At 47.1% G+C, this 13,187-nt stretch overlaps 1 protein-coding gene across 1 annotated transcript; it reads right to left on the bottom strand.

Annotated features, from left to right (window-relative positions):
• Positions 1-10,139: 10,139 nt before the first annotated feature.
• On the bottom strand, positions 10,140-12,834 carry LOC102424017 (RNA exonuclease 1 homolog). The gene is given in 3 exon segments (XM_014464179.2): positions 10,140-10,968; positions 10,970-11,906; positions 12,717-12,834. Coding segments are annotated over 3 exon segments (1,773 nt in total). The 3' UTR covers positions 10,140-10,250.
• Between the last annotated feature and the right edge of the window lie 353 nt (positions 12,835-13,187).

Consider the following 13,187-nt stretch of genomic DNA (forward strand, 5'->3'; position numbering starts at 1 on the left):
CTGGCAGGGTAGCTCAATTGGTTAGCATGTCATCTCAATATGCCAAGGTTGCAAGTTGGATCCCTGGTCAGGGTACATACAAGAATCAACCAATGAATGCATAAATAAGTAGAACAATAAATCAATGTTTCTTTCTCTTTCTCTCTTCCCCCCTAACATCAATAAGTATATAGAAAATTTTACAAAGACTTATGTTTGGTTCATCATAATTAGAGATGCTACTAAAGAGAGAAGAAAATACATTAACTTGAAGAGAGACATAAAATTTGTGATATTCAATATATTTGTGAAATGTAATCCATCTTCATTTATTAATCAAATCATAGCCTTATTTAAACAATTAGATTCTAAACTAAATATAAACAGAAACATGTTTTTAGTAGATATTTCCATGTTTGTTTTATTTTTTCCTCTTTATTTTATTTTTTCCCCAATCACCATTTATCCCTATACCCTCTTCCACCTCCACCTGCCCCTCTCCTCCCCACAATCACCACACTGTTTGTTTTTTTTTTGCTCAACCCCTCCACCACCATCCTGAATCCCTCCCTACTTACACCCCCACCCCCTCACACACACATATCAGAGCTATCTGCATGCTATCTATGACCTGTCTTTATTTTGCTTGTTAGTCCAGTTTGTTCATTAAATTCCACATGAGTGAAATTATATGGTATTTGTCTGTATCTGACTAGCTTATTTCACTTAGCATAATGTTCTCCAGTTCTATCCATGCTGTCACAAAGGGTACAATTTTCTTCCTTTTTACTGCAGAGTAGTATGCAATTGCATAAGTGTACCACAGCTGTTTTATCCACTCATCTACTGATGGAAACTTGGGCTGCTTCCAAATATTGGTTATTGTATATAACACTGCAATGAACATAGGAGTGCATATATTCTTTCAAATTAGTGTTTCAGGTTTCTTCGGATAAAGTTCCAAAAGGAGAATTGCTGGGTCATAAGGCAGTTCTATTTTTCATTTTTTAAACAATATACTTTTATTGATTTAAGAGAGAAAGGGAGAGGGAAAGAGAGAAACATCAGTGATGAGGGAGAATCATTGAATCATTGATTAGCTGCCTCCTGCACGCCCCCCCGCCCCCCCGAATCACAAACCCAGGCATGTGCCCTGACCTAAAGTCAAACCATGACTTCCTGGTTCATAGGTAGACACTCAACCACTGAGCCACACCAGTGGAGCCATTTTTCATTTTTTGAGGTAACTCCATACTGCTGTATACAGTGGATGCACCAATCTGCATTCCCACCAACAGTTCACAGGGGTTCCCTTTTCTCCACATACTTGCCAACACTTGTTTGATTTATTAATGAAGCCATACTGACAGGTGTGACATGATATCTCATTGTGGTTTTAATTTGCATTTCTCTGATGATTAGTGATGTTGAGCATCTTTTCATATGTCTATTGGAGAAGTGTCTATTCAGATGCTGACCTTCCTAATGTCAAAATTTATAAACATTTCATCTTATAACTGATTAAGATTAAATAATCTCTTTGGACCAAGGTTGTTGGTCTGTTGTTTTTTTAAACTGCATATATTTCTAAAAAGTTTCCTTTTCCCCCTTCCAGCTGCCCCGCCCCCACCCCAGGCCCTCACCACCCCACTGTCTGTGTCTAAGGGCCATGCATATATGCCTACATGTTCTTGATAACTTCCCACATGCCCACCCTCCCCCCACTTCCCTCTGAGATTCTGCACTCTGTTCCATGCTTCCACGTCTCTGGATCCACTCTGTTCATCAGTTTATTTTGTTACTTAGATTCCACATGTGAGTGTGATCATGTGATACTTGTCTCTCTCTGACTCACTTATTTCACTTAGCATGATACTCTCCAGGTCCCTCCATAATGTATCAAAGGGTAAGAGATTCTTCTTTTTTACTGCTGCATAGTATTCCATGGTATAAATGTACCACAGCTTTTTTTATCCACTAATCTACTGATGGGCATTCAGGCTGTTTGCAAATCTTAGCTATTGTAAATTGTGCTGCTATGAACATAGTGGTGCACACATTCTTTCTGATTGGTGTTTTGGGTTTCTTAGGATATATTCCTAGAAGTGGCATCACTGGGTCAAATAGCAGTTCCATATTTATTTCTGAGAAAACTCCATACTGTTTTCCATAATGCACCAGTCTGCATTCCCACTAGCCGTGTAATAGGGTTTCCTTTTCTCCACATCATTGCCAGCTAAAAAGCTTTTATTCAAGAAAGCTAATAAGAGGCAATGTAGATAAACAATACATATGTAAATTTTGTTGGTTCTCATTGGACTTGCAAATCAAGCGAGGACCTTTGGTTCTCCCCTTTTCCTATCCATTCTTGCATGAAGGTATTTGTAAGCCCACCAAAAATTGGATCTAACCATACTTTGTGCCATGAAATCCCTCTTGAATTCAGCTTTGACATCTTCCTAATTTGAATCACTGAAGACATGTTTAAACTTCAAAAAACGAGCCTGTCTGGTTTTCTATATTAGAGCTATAGGTACATAAAAACTTCTTGGCATACTTGCTTTCTTTTTAGATGCAGTAATTCTATTTTGTTTGCTTTTTAAACATGATTTTACCACACAGAGAACTAAATTGGTTAAACTAAAATTGTCTGGAGCATAGTTCTCCAGACAATGATTCAAAATTAAATTTAAAAACTATTTCTCAAATGGCAATAGTGTTTCTTATTCTGGAAGGGACATTAAAAATAAGTTCCAATAAGAAACTGCAAATATATTTACTAACATATGTGGATGAGGATGGTGGTTCCTTCCTCTTTCTCCCTTTTCTTATCACCATCCTAACCCAAGGAAGGCTAATACAAACTAAATATAATTTAAACCTAAAAAAAAAAAAGCAACTACGCGAAACACCTGATTTTCCTCCACGTAAATTCATTCAGTAACCGCGGTAAGCAGGCAAGAACTGCTTTCTCGGGACAAAGGAAAACAAACAAAGGCTAAGTGTTGTCTAAAGCACAGGAATGTTTGAAAAGCAGGACCGACATTCCCACCTCCATGACAGAGCAAACAGAGATGGGGCTGGGATGAACGACATGTCAGGTTTTTCTTTTTTCATGCATGAAATGCTGCACAGGGCGGCGGAATAACCTGCCTCGGGGTCCAAATTTCACTGGGCCGCTTTCCAGTTCCTCTTCCCTCCAACCCTCCCCGCACAGACAGCCCTGGGAATCTGGAGGGCAGGGGCGCCAGGAAACGCGAAGGAGACGGACCGTGGAGGAAGAGCAGGTGAATCGATATCAAGAAGAGGGTGATGCGTCGCCCCATCGCCCCCACTGGGGTTCCATCCCAGTCCTGGGGAAGGGTCGCGCCCCAGAGGCCTGCGGATGCCCCGACGTGGGCAGTGTGTGCATTGGGGGCTCGTTTGGGGATCCACCGAGAGCTCACGGGGTCGCCAGAAGGCAAGCCGTCCGTTTCCCTGGACTCTTACCTTCGCAACGATCCGATCCGTCCGCTTCGCTTGGGGGAACGGGAGGCAGGATCTGCAGGGGGCTCCCTTCCTCAGACCCGGGGCAATAGCGGATTGGGTGGCGGGGACCTGGGGGACCCCTTGAACCCGCCGCCGCTCACCCGCACGCAACCTCAGCGCGGAGCACCTGACCAGCACCGCGTCCACGCCGCCGGCTCCGCCCCTTGGCTCTCATTGGCTCCGGTGGAGATACCCTGTTGACGGGTTCCCGGGAGTCGCTGATGCCCCTGTCAATCAACGGGAGCGGGCGGTGCTGCCTGGGTTTGGAGGGCGGAGTGGGCAGGAGCCGCCTGGAGCCAAAAGCTTCGCTGGCCCAGCGGGGAGGCCGGAGGAGCGGGGCAGCGGACCCCCGCTTTGCCCAGCGAGCCTTTTCTGTAGTCAGTGATGCAGATTCAGATTATAATGCGCTACCCCAGTGGTTTGTGTGCTCTGACACTCACTATTTTTGTTAAAAGCGACTTTTATTTTCTTACCTGTTCTCTTAAGTGTTTTTCTTTTCTTTCTTTTTTTTTTTCTTATCACAAATTGGTCGGTGACGCCATACCCTGGGCTTTGTTCTGAGGACACCGCAGGATGTCTTTAGGATGTTTACATTGTCTTTAATTCTTTTTATTAGTCGGTGTTGGTAGCTGCTTTACCGCACATACATTTAATTTAAAATCTAGGATTTACTCCAGCCAATTCTCCAGCCCCAATGTTTGTTGTCCAGGTTTTTGCAATATGAGGTCTCAGGGATCTGCAATAGCGAGGCACCTGAAAAGGAACGGATTGAATCAGGCCAGGTTCAGGATGAGGCTATTTGCACAGGGATTGGGGGGCAACAGCTACTCTGATAGTTGCACCTGCGCACCCGACTCTGTTTCTAGCTTTGTTTCCAAATGACTGGTAAAGCTCTGAACTCCAGGTCCTATTTCACTTCCGGGAAGTCTTGGTTGGCACTGTTTCTTCTACTCCTTTACTGTAGTGAATTATTGTTCAAGTTTGTTGGTAACCATGGTATTTTTAGGCCGGCGGGAGTGCAGTGGGCACGTGCACAGTTTGCCAATTGGATGCCAACTATAATTACCATAGATTGTAGCAGTGATTTTGAGCTCCCCTGAAAGGATTTGTAAACCTATACAACGTATGGGCCTGATTCTGACCACCCTGCAATGGGCAACAAGATCTTAAAATAATGTCACAACTTAAATTTCAACATCTAATTAACCCATAAAACAGAGAGCAAAACCAGTGGCTTTGGCTGCTCCGTCTGTTGTTCATGCTCCCTGTCTGGTACACTGGAGCTGTAAAATGCAGACATTCCTGTTGATACTGAGTTAAATGAGACGAACATTTTGGTGTTAGTTTTTTCCCTTTCTCTCTATTTCTTATGGAGGGGAGAGTTCTTGCCCCATTGGCTCAATTGTGTCATACCATCCCACAATGCATTGGGGCCCTCTGTGGGGGCCTTTCATTTGTAACTACTTGAGTTGATGGTTTTCCACACGTGGGATGGGCATTAAAAGGGAGGCTGGTTTCTGTGTTTATCTGGACACAGTGACAATGAAGTTGTACAGGTTGTTCCAAGTCTCCAAAGCCCTGTCCTTTGAAATCGCCCAAACTTGGAACAGGTGGTCCAATATTGTAAGTCCTTCACCCCCCAAAATAGGTCAACCCTATGTTCTCCCCAAACTCTCAAAGAACAGCTTATGCTGATTAGAGAACAGAAGTAGGGGAAACAGGCCTTTTACACGGGCCGCTGAACATTGTTGGCCTCTGTTCAGATGACACTCTGCCCTGCTTTGCAAACCTTTTATGGAGGGCACGACTGTGTTCTCCAGCTACACCTGTGAAATAGGAGGGCGCAGCTGTTAACCACAGTACAGAACTCAGAAAATGACTGTGAGTGCCAGACACACTTTCCAGATCTCCATAAAATGATATTTAGTGTTCAACTGCTAAGCTTGTAATATAACTCATGTCCCTGATGGAGAAAAAAATCTGGCTTAAAAAGTGTAGCTAAAGGAATGATTGTAAAAACATGAAATCCTGCTTACTCTGTACCAGCCCTCCTGCCCCACTGGTTGCCCCATTTTCTGTCCAGTTATAATTATCAGCAAATCATGGTAGCATAAATTGATATTGACTATAGCTCTTTCTTTCTGTTATATTATTGAATTAATGTAATCATCACTGAGCTGGTAATATTTTTCTGAATAGTGGAATGAGAGAAGAATCAACTCTTTCATCGGTTTTGAGGTAGGGATGGGGGTCCCTCTGCCTGCCTAAGGCAGTCTAATAGGGATTTGAGGGCTGGATTCTCCCGTAGGAGCTGGAAAAGGTTGATGCTAAAACTGACATATGATCTGTTCTTTATGAACTAGCCAAGAATGGCTCTGCCACAGAAGTTTGGTTTTCAAAAGTGGTCTATACTCCATGGTAGAGAAAATGAAGAAATGATTTTACAATTTAAAAAATACATCATACATAAGAATTTAATACATCATACAACAAACAACTAAGTAAAAGAAAGTCTGTCTCTTAATCCTTTATAGAACACTAGAATCCTGGTGCACAAAAATTGTGCACTGGGCAGGGGGCTTAGGGGCTCCTAAGCCCAGCCTGTGCCCTCTCACAGTCTGGGAGCCCTCGGGGGATGTCTTAGCACTGCTGTGGAGGCAGGAGAGGCTCCCACCACTGCCGCTGCATTCGCCAGCCTTGAGCTGGGCTTAGGGCTTCTGGTTGAGCAGCACTCCCCCTAAGGCAGGGGTCCTCAAACTACAGCCCGCGGGCCACATGCAAATACAAATATTGTATTTGTTCCCGGTTTTTGTTTTTGTTTTTTTTTGCTTCAAAATAAGATATGTGCAGTGTGCATAGGAATCTGTTCATAGTTTTTTTTAAACTATAGTCCAGCCCTCCAATGGTCTGAGGGTCAGTGAACTGGCCCCTGTTTAAAAAGTTTGAGGACCCCCGCCCTATGGGAACATGCTGACCACCAGGGGGCAGCTCCTTCATTGAGCATCTGCCCCCTGGTGGTCAGTGCATGTCATAGCAACTGGTCGTTCCATCATTCAGTTGATTTGCATATTAGCCTTTTATTATATAGGATACTGCAAAATGTGGATCTCATAAATTCAACAGTCATAGGTTAGTAACCATTGAGACTCTAGTTCTGGACTGATCGTAATTATGTTTTTAAAATATGTTTGTATTGATTTTTAAGAGAGAGAAAGGAAGGGAGAGGGAGAGGGAGAGTGAGAGGGAGAGGGAGAGGGAGAGAGAGTGTGAGAGATAGAGAGAGAGAGAGAGAGAGAGAGAGAGAGAGAGAGAGAGAGATTTTTTTATTGGTTGCCTCCCACACACACCCTGCCTGGAAGCTGGGGGTCAAACCCACCACCGAGGTATGTGCCCTTGAACAGAAATGGAACCTTCGACCCTCTGATTCCTGGGCTGATGCTCCACCCACTGAGAAACTGGATAGGGCTTTCAATTTCATTTATTTTTTGTCATCATTACAAATTTTAATTACAAATATCCTATCCCAGGGGTGGGCAACATCTGGCCCGCGTGCCAAAAATAGCACTCCAGTTACTTTTGCTGGCTTGCGAAACCCTCTCTTATAATCTTCCATTTACAATATTTTTCTTAATATCGACTTTTTTTTAAAGATAAATTCCGTGTAGGTGCATCTTAGATAAATAAATCATTTTACATAACAAGTTATCTTAAAGACCATCGACATGGATTGACGAGAGAGGGGAAGAGCAATTTCTATGCCTCTGCCTTAACTCTCCCTGCCTTCCTAGATCTGACCAGTGTTTTGGTTTCATCCACATATGCTTGTGAATCTTTGTTCTCAGTAATGAATTTTGTTTAGTCTCCTAATAGGCGTAGCCTGGCTGATGAAAGTAGTAGCTCGTGCATATCTCTGCAGGTCAAGAAACATAAACCTGATGGAAAATATCTGTCATCAGTGATGCAGCAGCAAAAGTCCCACTGATAATATCAAAGGGAGTCATAAAGTTTTCTGTCGGACTATCAGTGTACATATATACATTAAAAAATAAATGTATCTTTCGTCATCATATACTGTGTTTTTGTCACTCGAATGAATTTTATTATTTCTTCAAAGTTCTTCACACAAATGCACCTTAAGAGATATCAAGTAGGCATAAAATGTTCTCCAAGAATTAGGGTTGGCACACAGAAGAATTTTGAGTCAGAGATTTTGCTTGTTTTGTCACGCACTCACAAAAACTGTTTTATCCTATATCATGGAAACCCTGGCTGTAACGTCATGACAGAGGCTCAACCAAGCAGAAGGAAGTCAGTCTTGCAGGGCTCATCTTGGAAAGGGCTGCACCCTCCTCGAGCCGTTTCCTGGGAGCGTGAGGTTTGAGGCAGGGACTGGCCCTTGGAGTATGGAGGCATATCTTTATCAAGTTTTAATACACGATATTAGAGGTCATGGTAGTACTGTTTTACCCACAGCATCTACAGGAATTGCTGCAAATTTACTTCTCGGTGGAAGCACCTTTCATTCCCACCATCAATTACCCATTCCTCTAAGTGAAACTGCAATTTCTAGACTCGATATAAACAGTGAAGTTGCTAAAACTCTTAAGAAGGCCCAACTTCTCATTATTGATGAATGCACCATGGCATCCAGTCATGCTATACACGCCATAGACAGCTTACTAAGAGAAATTTGAATGTTGTCTTTGGTGGGAAAGTTCTCCTTCTTGGAGGGTATTTTCGACAATGTCTCAGTCTTGTACTGCATGCTATGCGATCGGCCATAGTACAAGCGAGTTTAAAGTACTGCGATGTTTGGGGATGTTTCAGAAAGTTGTCTCTTGCAACAAATATGAGTTCAGAGGATTCTGCTTATAGTGGATGGTTAGTAAAACTTACTTGGAGATGGCAAACTTGATAGCAGTTTTCATTTAGGAATGGATATTATTGAAATCCCCTTAGAAATGATTTGTAGCCCTAACCGGTTTGGCTCAGTGGATAGAGCGTCGGCCTGCAGACTCAAGGGTCCCAGGTTCGATTCCGGTCTGGGGCATGTAACTTGGTTGCGGGCACATACCCAGTAGGGAGTGTGCAGGAGGCAGCTGATCGATGTTTCTAACTCTCTATCCCTCTCCCTTCCTCGATGTAAAAAATCAATAAAATATATTTTAAAAAAAAGAAATGATTTGTAATAGATCTATTATTGAAGCTACCCCTGGAAAGACTATATCTATAGATGATATTAAAACTATATCTAAATGTGCAATTCTTTGTCCAAAAAATGAGCACATTCAAAAAGTAAATGAAGAAATTGTGGGTATACTCAATGGAGATTTCCACACATATTTGAGAAATGTTTCCATTGATTCCAAAGATGATGCTGAAAAGGAAAATGTTCCCATGGAATTTCTTAGTAGTATGACTCCTTTGGGAATGCAGTGTCACAAATGAAAATTGAAAGTGGGTGCAATCATCATGCTATTGAGAAATCTTCATAGTAAATGGGGTCTTTGTAATGGTTCCAGAATTCTTATAAAAGATTACGACCTGACATTATCAAAGTTGAAGTATTAACAGGATCTGCAGAGGGAGAGGTTGTTCTGATTTCCCATCTGACACTGGCCTCCCATTTAAATTGATTCAACAACAGTTTCCCGTGATGCCAGCATTTGTGATGACTATTAATAAATCACCAGGACAAACTATAGATAGAGTAGGCATATTCCTCCCTGAACCAGTTTCCGCCCATGGTCAGTTACATGTTGCTTTCTCTCGAGTTCGAAGAGCATGTGACGTTCAAGTTACAGTTCTCAATACTTCAGCACAAGGGAAATTAGTCGAGCACTCTGAAAGTGTTTTCACTCTTAACCTGGTGTACATGGAGATTTTAGAATAAGTTTAATCACTTATGAGTCATTGTTTGCATCACTGTTGTTTTTGTATCATGTTTTTGTCGTTTTTATATCATCCTCTGTTGTTATGTCAGTTTGTTACTGATTAATTATTAACAAATTTATAGAATATTTTCATATGCGGCTTTCATCTATCACACTTCTATTATAGAGAAAGGGCAAATAGCAATATTTCTGTTAATGAATTCCCTTTCAATGTACGGGGATTTCATGCACCGGGCTACTACTATTACAATAATATCACACAAGGGAAAGGAGAGGGGGGAGGTAGAGAGAGAGAGAGAGAGAGAGAGAGAGAGACAGTTGCCTCCCACCCACACCCTGCCTGGAAGCTGGGGGTCAAAAGCACCACCGAGGTATGTGCCCTTGAGCGGAAATGGAACCCTCCACCCTTTGACCCGTGGGCTGATGCTCCAACCATTGAGATAACTGGACAGGGCTGTTATGTTTAATTAGATTTTATCATCATTATGATTTTAAAATATATATATTAAAATTACATCTCAGAGAGGAAGGGAGAGAGAGAGAGAGAGAGAGAGAGAGAGAGAGAGAGAGAGAGAGAGAAACATCAATGATGAGAGAATCATTGATCGGCTGGCAGGTTCCTGGATCCGAATGAAACCCAGAGCCATGGCGGTCGTACAGGAAATAACATGATGACAAATCACACCCATGGCGGTCGTACAGGAAATAACATGATGATAAATCACACAAGAGATGTAGTATAGTTTCCTGAACCATTCCTTTATTGTTAGACATGTGGGGCAAGAGATCTATGTGATCACAAAGCACTTTCCAAAGTCCTAGTCCTGTCCACAACATGCTGGGCTGCGGTCAGCGCTGAGTCTCGGCGTGTTGTCCCATCTTCCAGAGGACCAGGCGCATGCAGGCGCTGGCGTCCTCGCTGGAGCTGTGGCCATCCATGCGGTCCTGGATGGCTTGTCCGAGGTAGTGAGCGGCGAGGTTGCGAAGGGAGCGCTTGTAGGGGAGGCCGCGGCGGTGCGGGAAGAGCACAGATGTGTCCAGCACGGTGCCGTGGATGAGCTTCAAGGCCAGCAGGTCGCTCTGCAGGCTGTGTCCGATGAGGATGGTGTGGGCATTGAAGAGCGTCAGCAAGGCGGCCTGGACGTCGCGGATGGAGGTGCTGGTGTGGGCCAGGTGAGCCGCGGTGACTCCGGAAAACCTGGTGTTGTAGTCGACGATGTCGCGGTCCGGCCTGACGAAGGTGTCGTACACCAGCCGCAGGGCGCTGTCCACCACGCTGACGCGGGTCAGCTCCAGGCCAGAGGTGGTGTAGCACATCTCACAGTCCAGGGCGTAGATGCCGGGGTGAGCCCCTGGGGGCAGCTCTTTGTGCGAGGTGTGCACGAAGCCCTGCAGGTCCTGCTGGCGGCCGTCCTGCACGTGCTGCCGGGCCACCTGGCAGCCAGGGGAGCCGATGGGGGCCGAGCAGCACGTGTACTGAATCTGCCAGCCCCCAGCCGCTGGAGTGGGGCGCAGCCGCCCCCAGTGGTAGTGACATTCTTCCTGGCGCACACAGCGGCCCGAGGGGGCCACAGCGGCAGCACAGCCTGCAGGAGGCGTCTTGGGGCGGCTTCTCCTGGGCGGTGAAGAGGACAGCGCCCCCCGGCAGTGTGGGGTGGGCAAAGGGGTAGCCGTTCTCCTTGAGCTGGGCCTGGCTGAGCAGGTGCTCCTTGAGGCGCTGGTACAGGGTGGCCCCTGGGGGCACAGGATCCTCCCCGTGGGGGCTGTCCGGGCGCGGGAGCGGGAAGCTGGTCTGGGCGGCCAACTTGCCCCCCGGCACCTCCTCCTGGGACATAGCCCCTCTGTCCCGGGTCTTGTGGAGAACAGCTCCAGGCCCGGGTTCCAGGCCCTGCATCTTGTGGAAGGTGCTGGCGGCCACTTGCGGGTCCATCCTCTTGCTGGGCCTCTGGTGGTCGGCCGCCTTCTCCTCCTTCAGCTCCTTCCCTGTGGCTTCCTGGGTGGAGGAGCAGAACTTGAGACCCTCGTCCCTAAACAGGCTGAGACGGCGTTGAGGGGTGATGGCGGGCACTTTGCCCCCACACGCTCTAGGAGGAACCGGCTTCTGAGAGGTCTGCACAGGTGGGCCGCGGGCCACGCGCTTTGGCGGCACGGGGCCGGTGGCCATGGACGCCTGACCCGATGGGGCGGGTGCCTCTGGACGCTGGCTGCCCAGCCCCTGGTTTTTGGAAGGTGGGCGGCTGCTGCTCCTGCTGCTGCTGCTGCTGCTGCTGGCCAGGAGGCGCCTCTTGGCACCTTCACCCAGGCAGGGCATGGGGACTCGGGCAATCCTCCTCTTGTCTCTGGCGGCTGAGAGGTGGATGGAGCGGGGCTTCGGGGCCGGCTGCTGGGCAGCCTGGGGCAGGCTGGCTGACTTCATGGGAACCTTGTGTGCTCCCCGCAGCAGGTCGCACAGCTCCTGGGTGGTGGGTAGCCCGGTGCGGGGGGCCCGGCCTCTCCTCACAGACGCTGGCTGGGTGAGGAGATATTTGGGGGCCCAGCTGGCTGTGGGGGGCACCCGGAGCAGGCCGCCGGGGCCAACGGGCCGATGGCAGGGTCCTGGGAAGAGAGGCAGGGCCACCAGGATTGGGGCAGGGCAGGAGGCATCCAGCTTGGCCTCTTGAGCTTGCAGATGGCCGGGAGGAAACCGGCACGGTGCCGAGGCCCTCAGGAGGGTTGGAGCTCGCGCTGCTTCACTTCTCCGGGGTGCCCACATGGTCCTGCTCTCCAGGGCTCTGGTGTCTAATGGCTTGGGCTGGGCGCCCTCAGCCCTTATATAGGTGGAAAGCCCCGCCTCCAAACAGATTCACTCGCTCAGCCAATGAATCCTAATGACCTCAGGACACCAGGAGTCAGGTGCACACACTTGTCTCCCCTTACCTAATCCCATCTTCTCTTGACTGGCTTCTAGAATCCCAGAGCTCCCTTGGGACCGAATCAACAGGAGGGAGCTCTGAGTCCAGACCGTGAGCCCCATCCTCCGCTGAGTGCCCCAGAGTCACCCGACAACCACGCCTGTCTCTGGGCCAAGGGGAGGAAGCCAAGGCTCTGACGGGTCAAGAGGGCACAGCCCAAGTCAGGAGCAAGACAGGAATCAGGCGCTGTGACCTTGTGGGAGGGGTCACACACATCTCACTCTCCCTGTTCTTGTCCTTTTCTCCTCCCCGCCCCCACTCCCCTCCCCCGCCCCCGTCCCAGAGTGGAACACCATTCTGATTCCATATGGGTCCCGGCACTTGTCTGCCAGGACCCGGAGTGTGTGAGACTTCGTCTCCTGGCCTTGGCCTTGCTTGGTGAGATGAGAGGTCCTCTAGGTCTCCTGCCCAGGCGACAGGGGGGTCAGACACAATGGCTCCTTGTCCTCCGCCTTTTCTTTTCTCTGGGGGCTGCAGCACATGTTCATCCCACCATAAGGCTCCCTCCCAATTTTTTCATCTTGCTAAACGGAACCTCTGAACCCATGAAACAGGATAACTCTCCCTTCCTTCTCCCCCAAGTCCCTGGCCACGGATATTCCACTTTCTGTCTCTGTGAATTTGACCACCTCATTCAAGTGGAATTCTGCAGAACTTACCTCTTTGGGCATGGCTGATTTCATGAGGCATCAGATCCTCAAAGGTCATCATCCCTGTGGGAGCATGTGTCAGAATTGCCTTCCTTTTTTAAAGGTGAACACTACACCATGGTACATGTCTAGGCGCCATTTTGCTTCTTATCCATTCATCTCTCCAGGCACATTCCTCAGTGGCT

Source organism: Myotis lucifugus, unplaced genomic scaffold (genome assembly GCF_000147115.1).
Source record: "Myotis lucifugus unplaced genomic scaffold, Myoluc2.0 scaffold_241, whole genome shotgun sequence".
NCBI classification, from domain to species: domain Eukaryota; kingdom Metazoa; phylum Chordata; class Mammalia; order Chiroptera; family Vespertilionidae; genus Myotis; species Myotis lucifugus.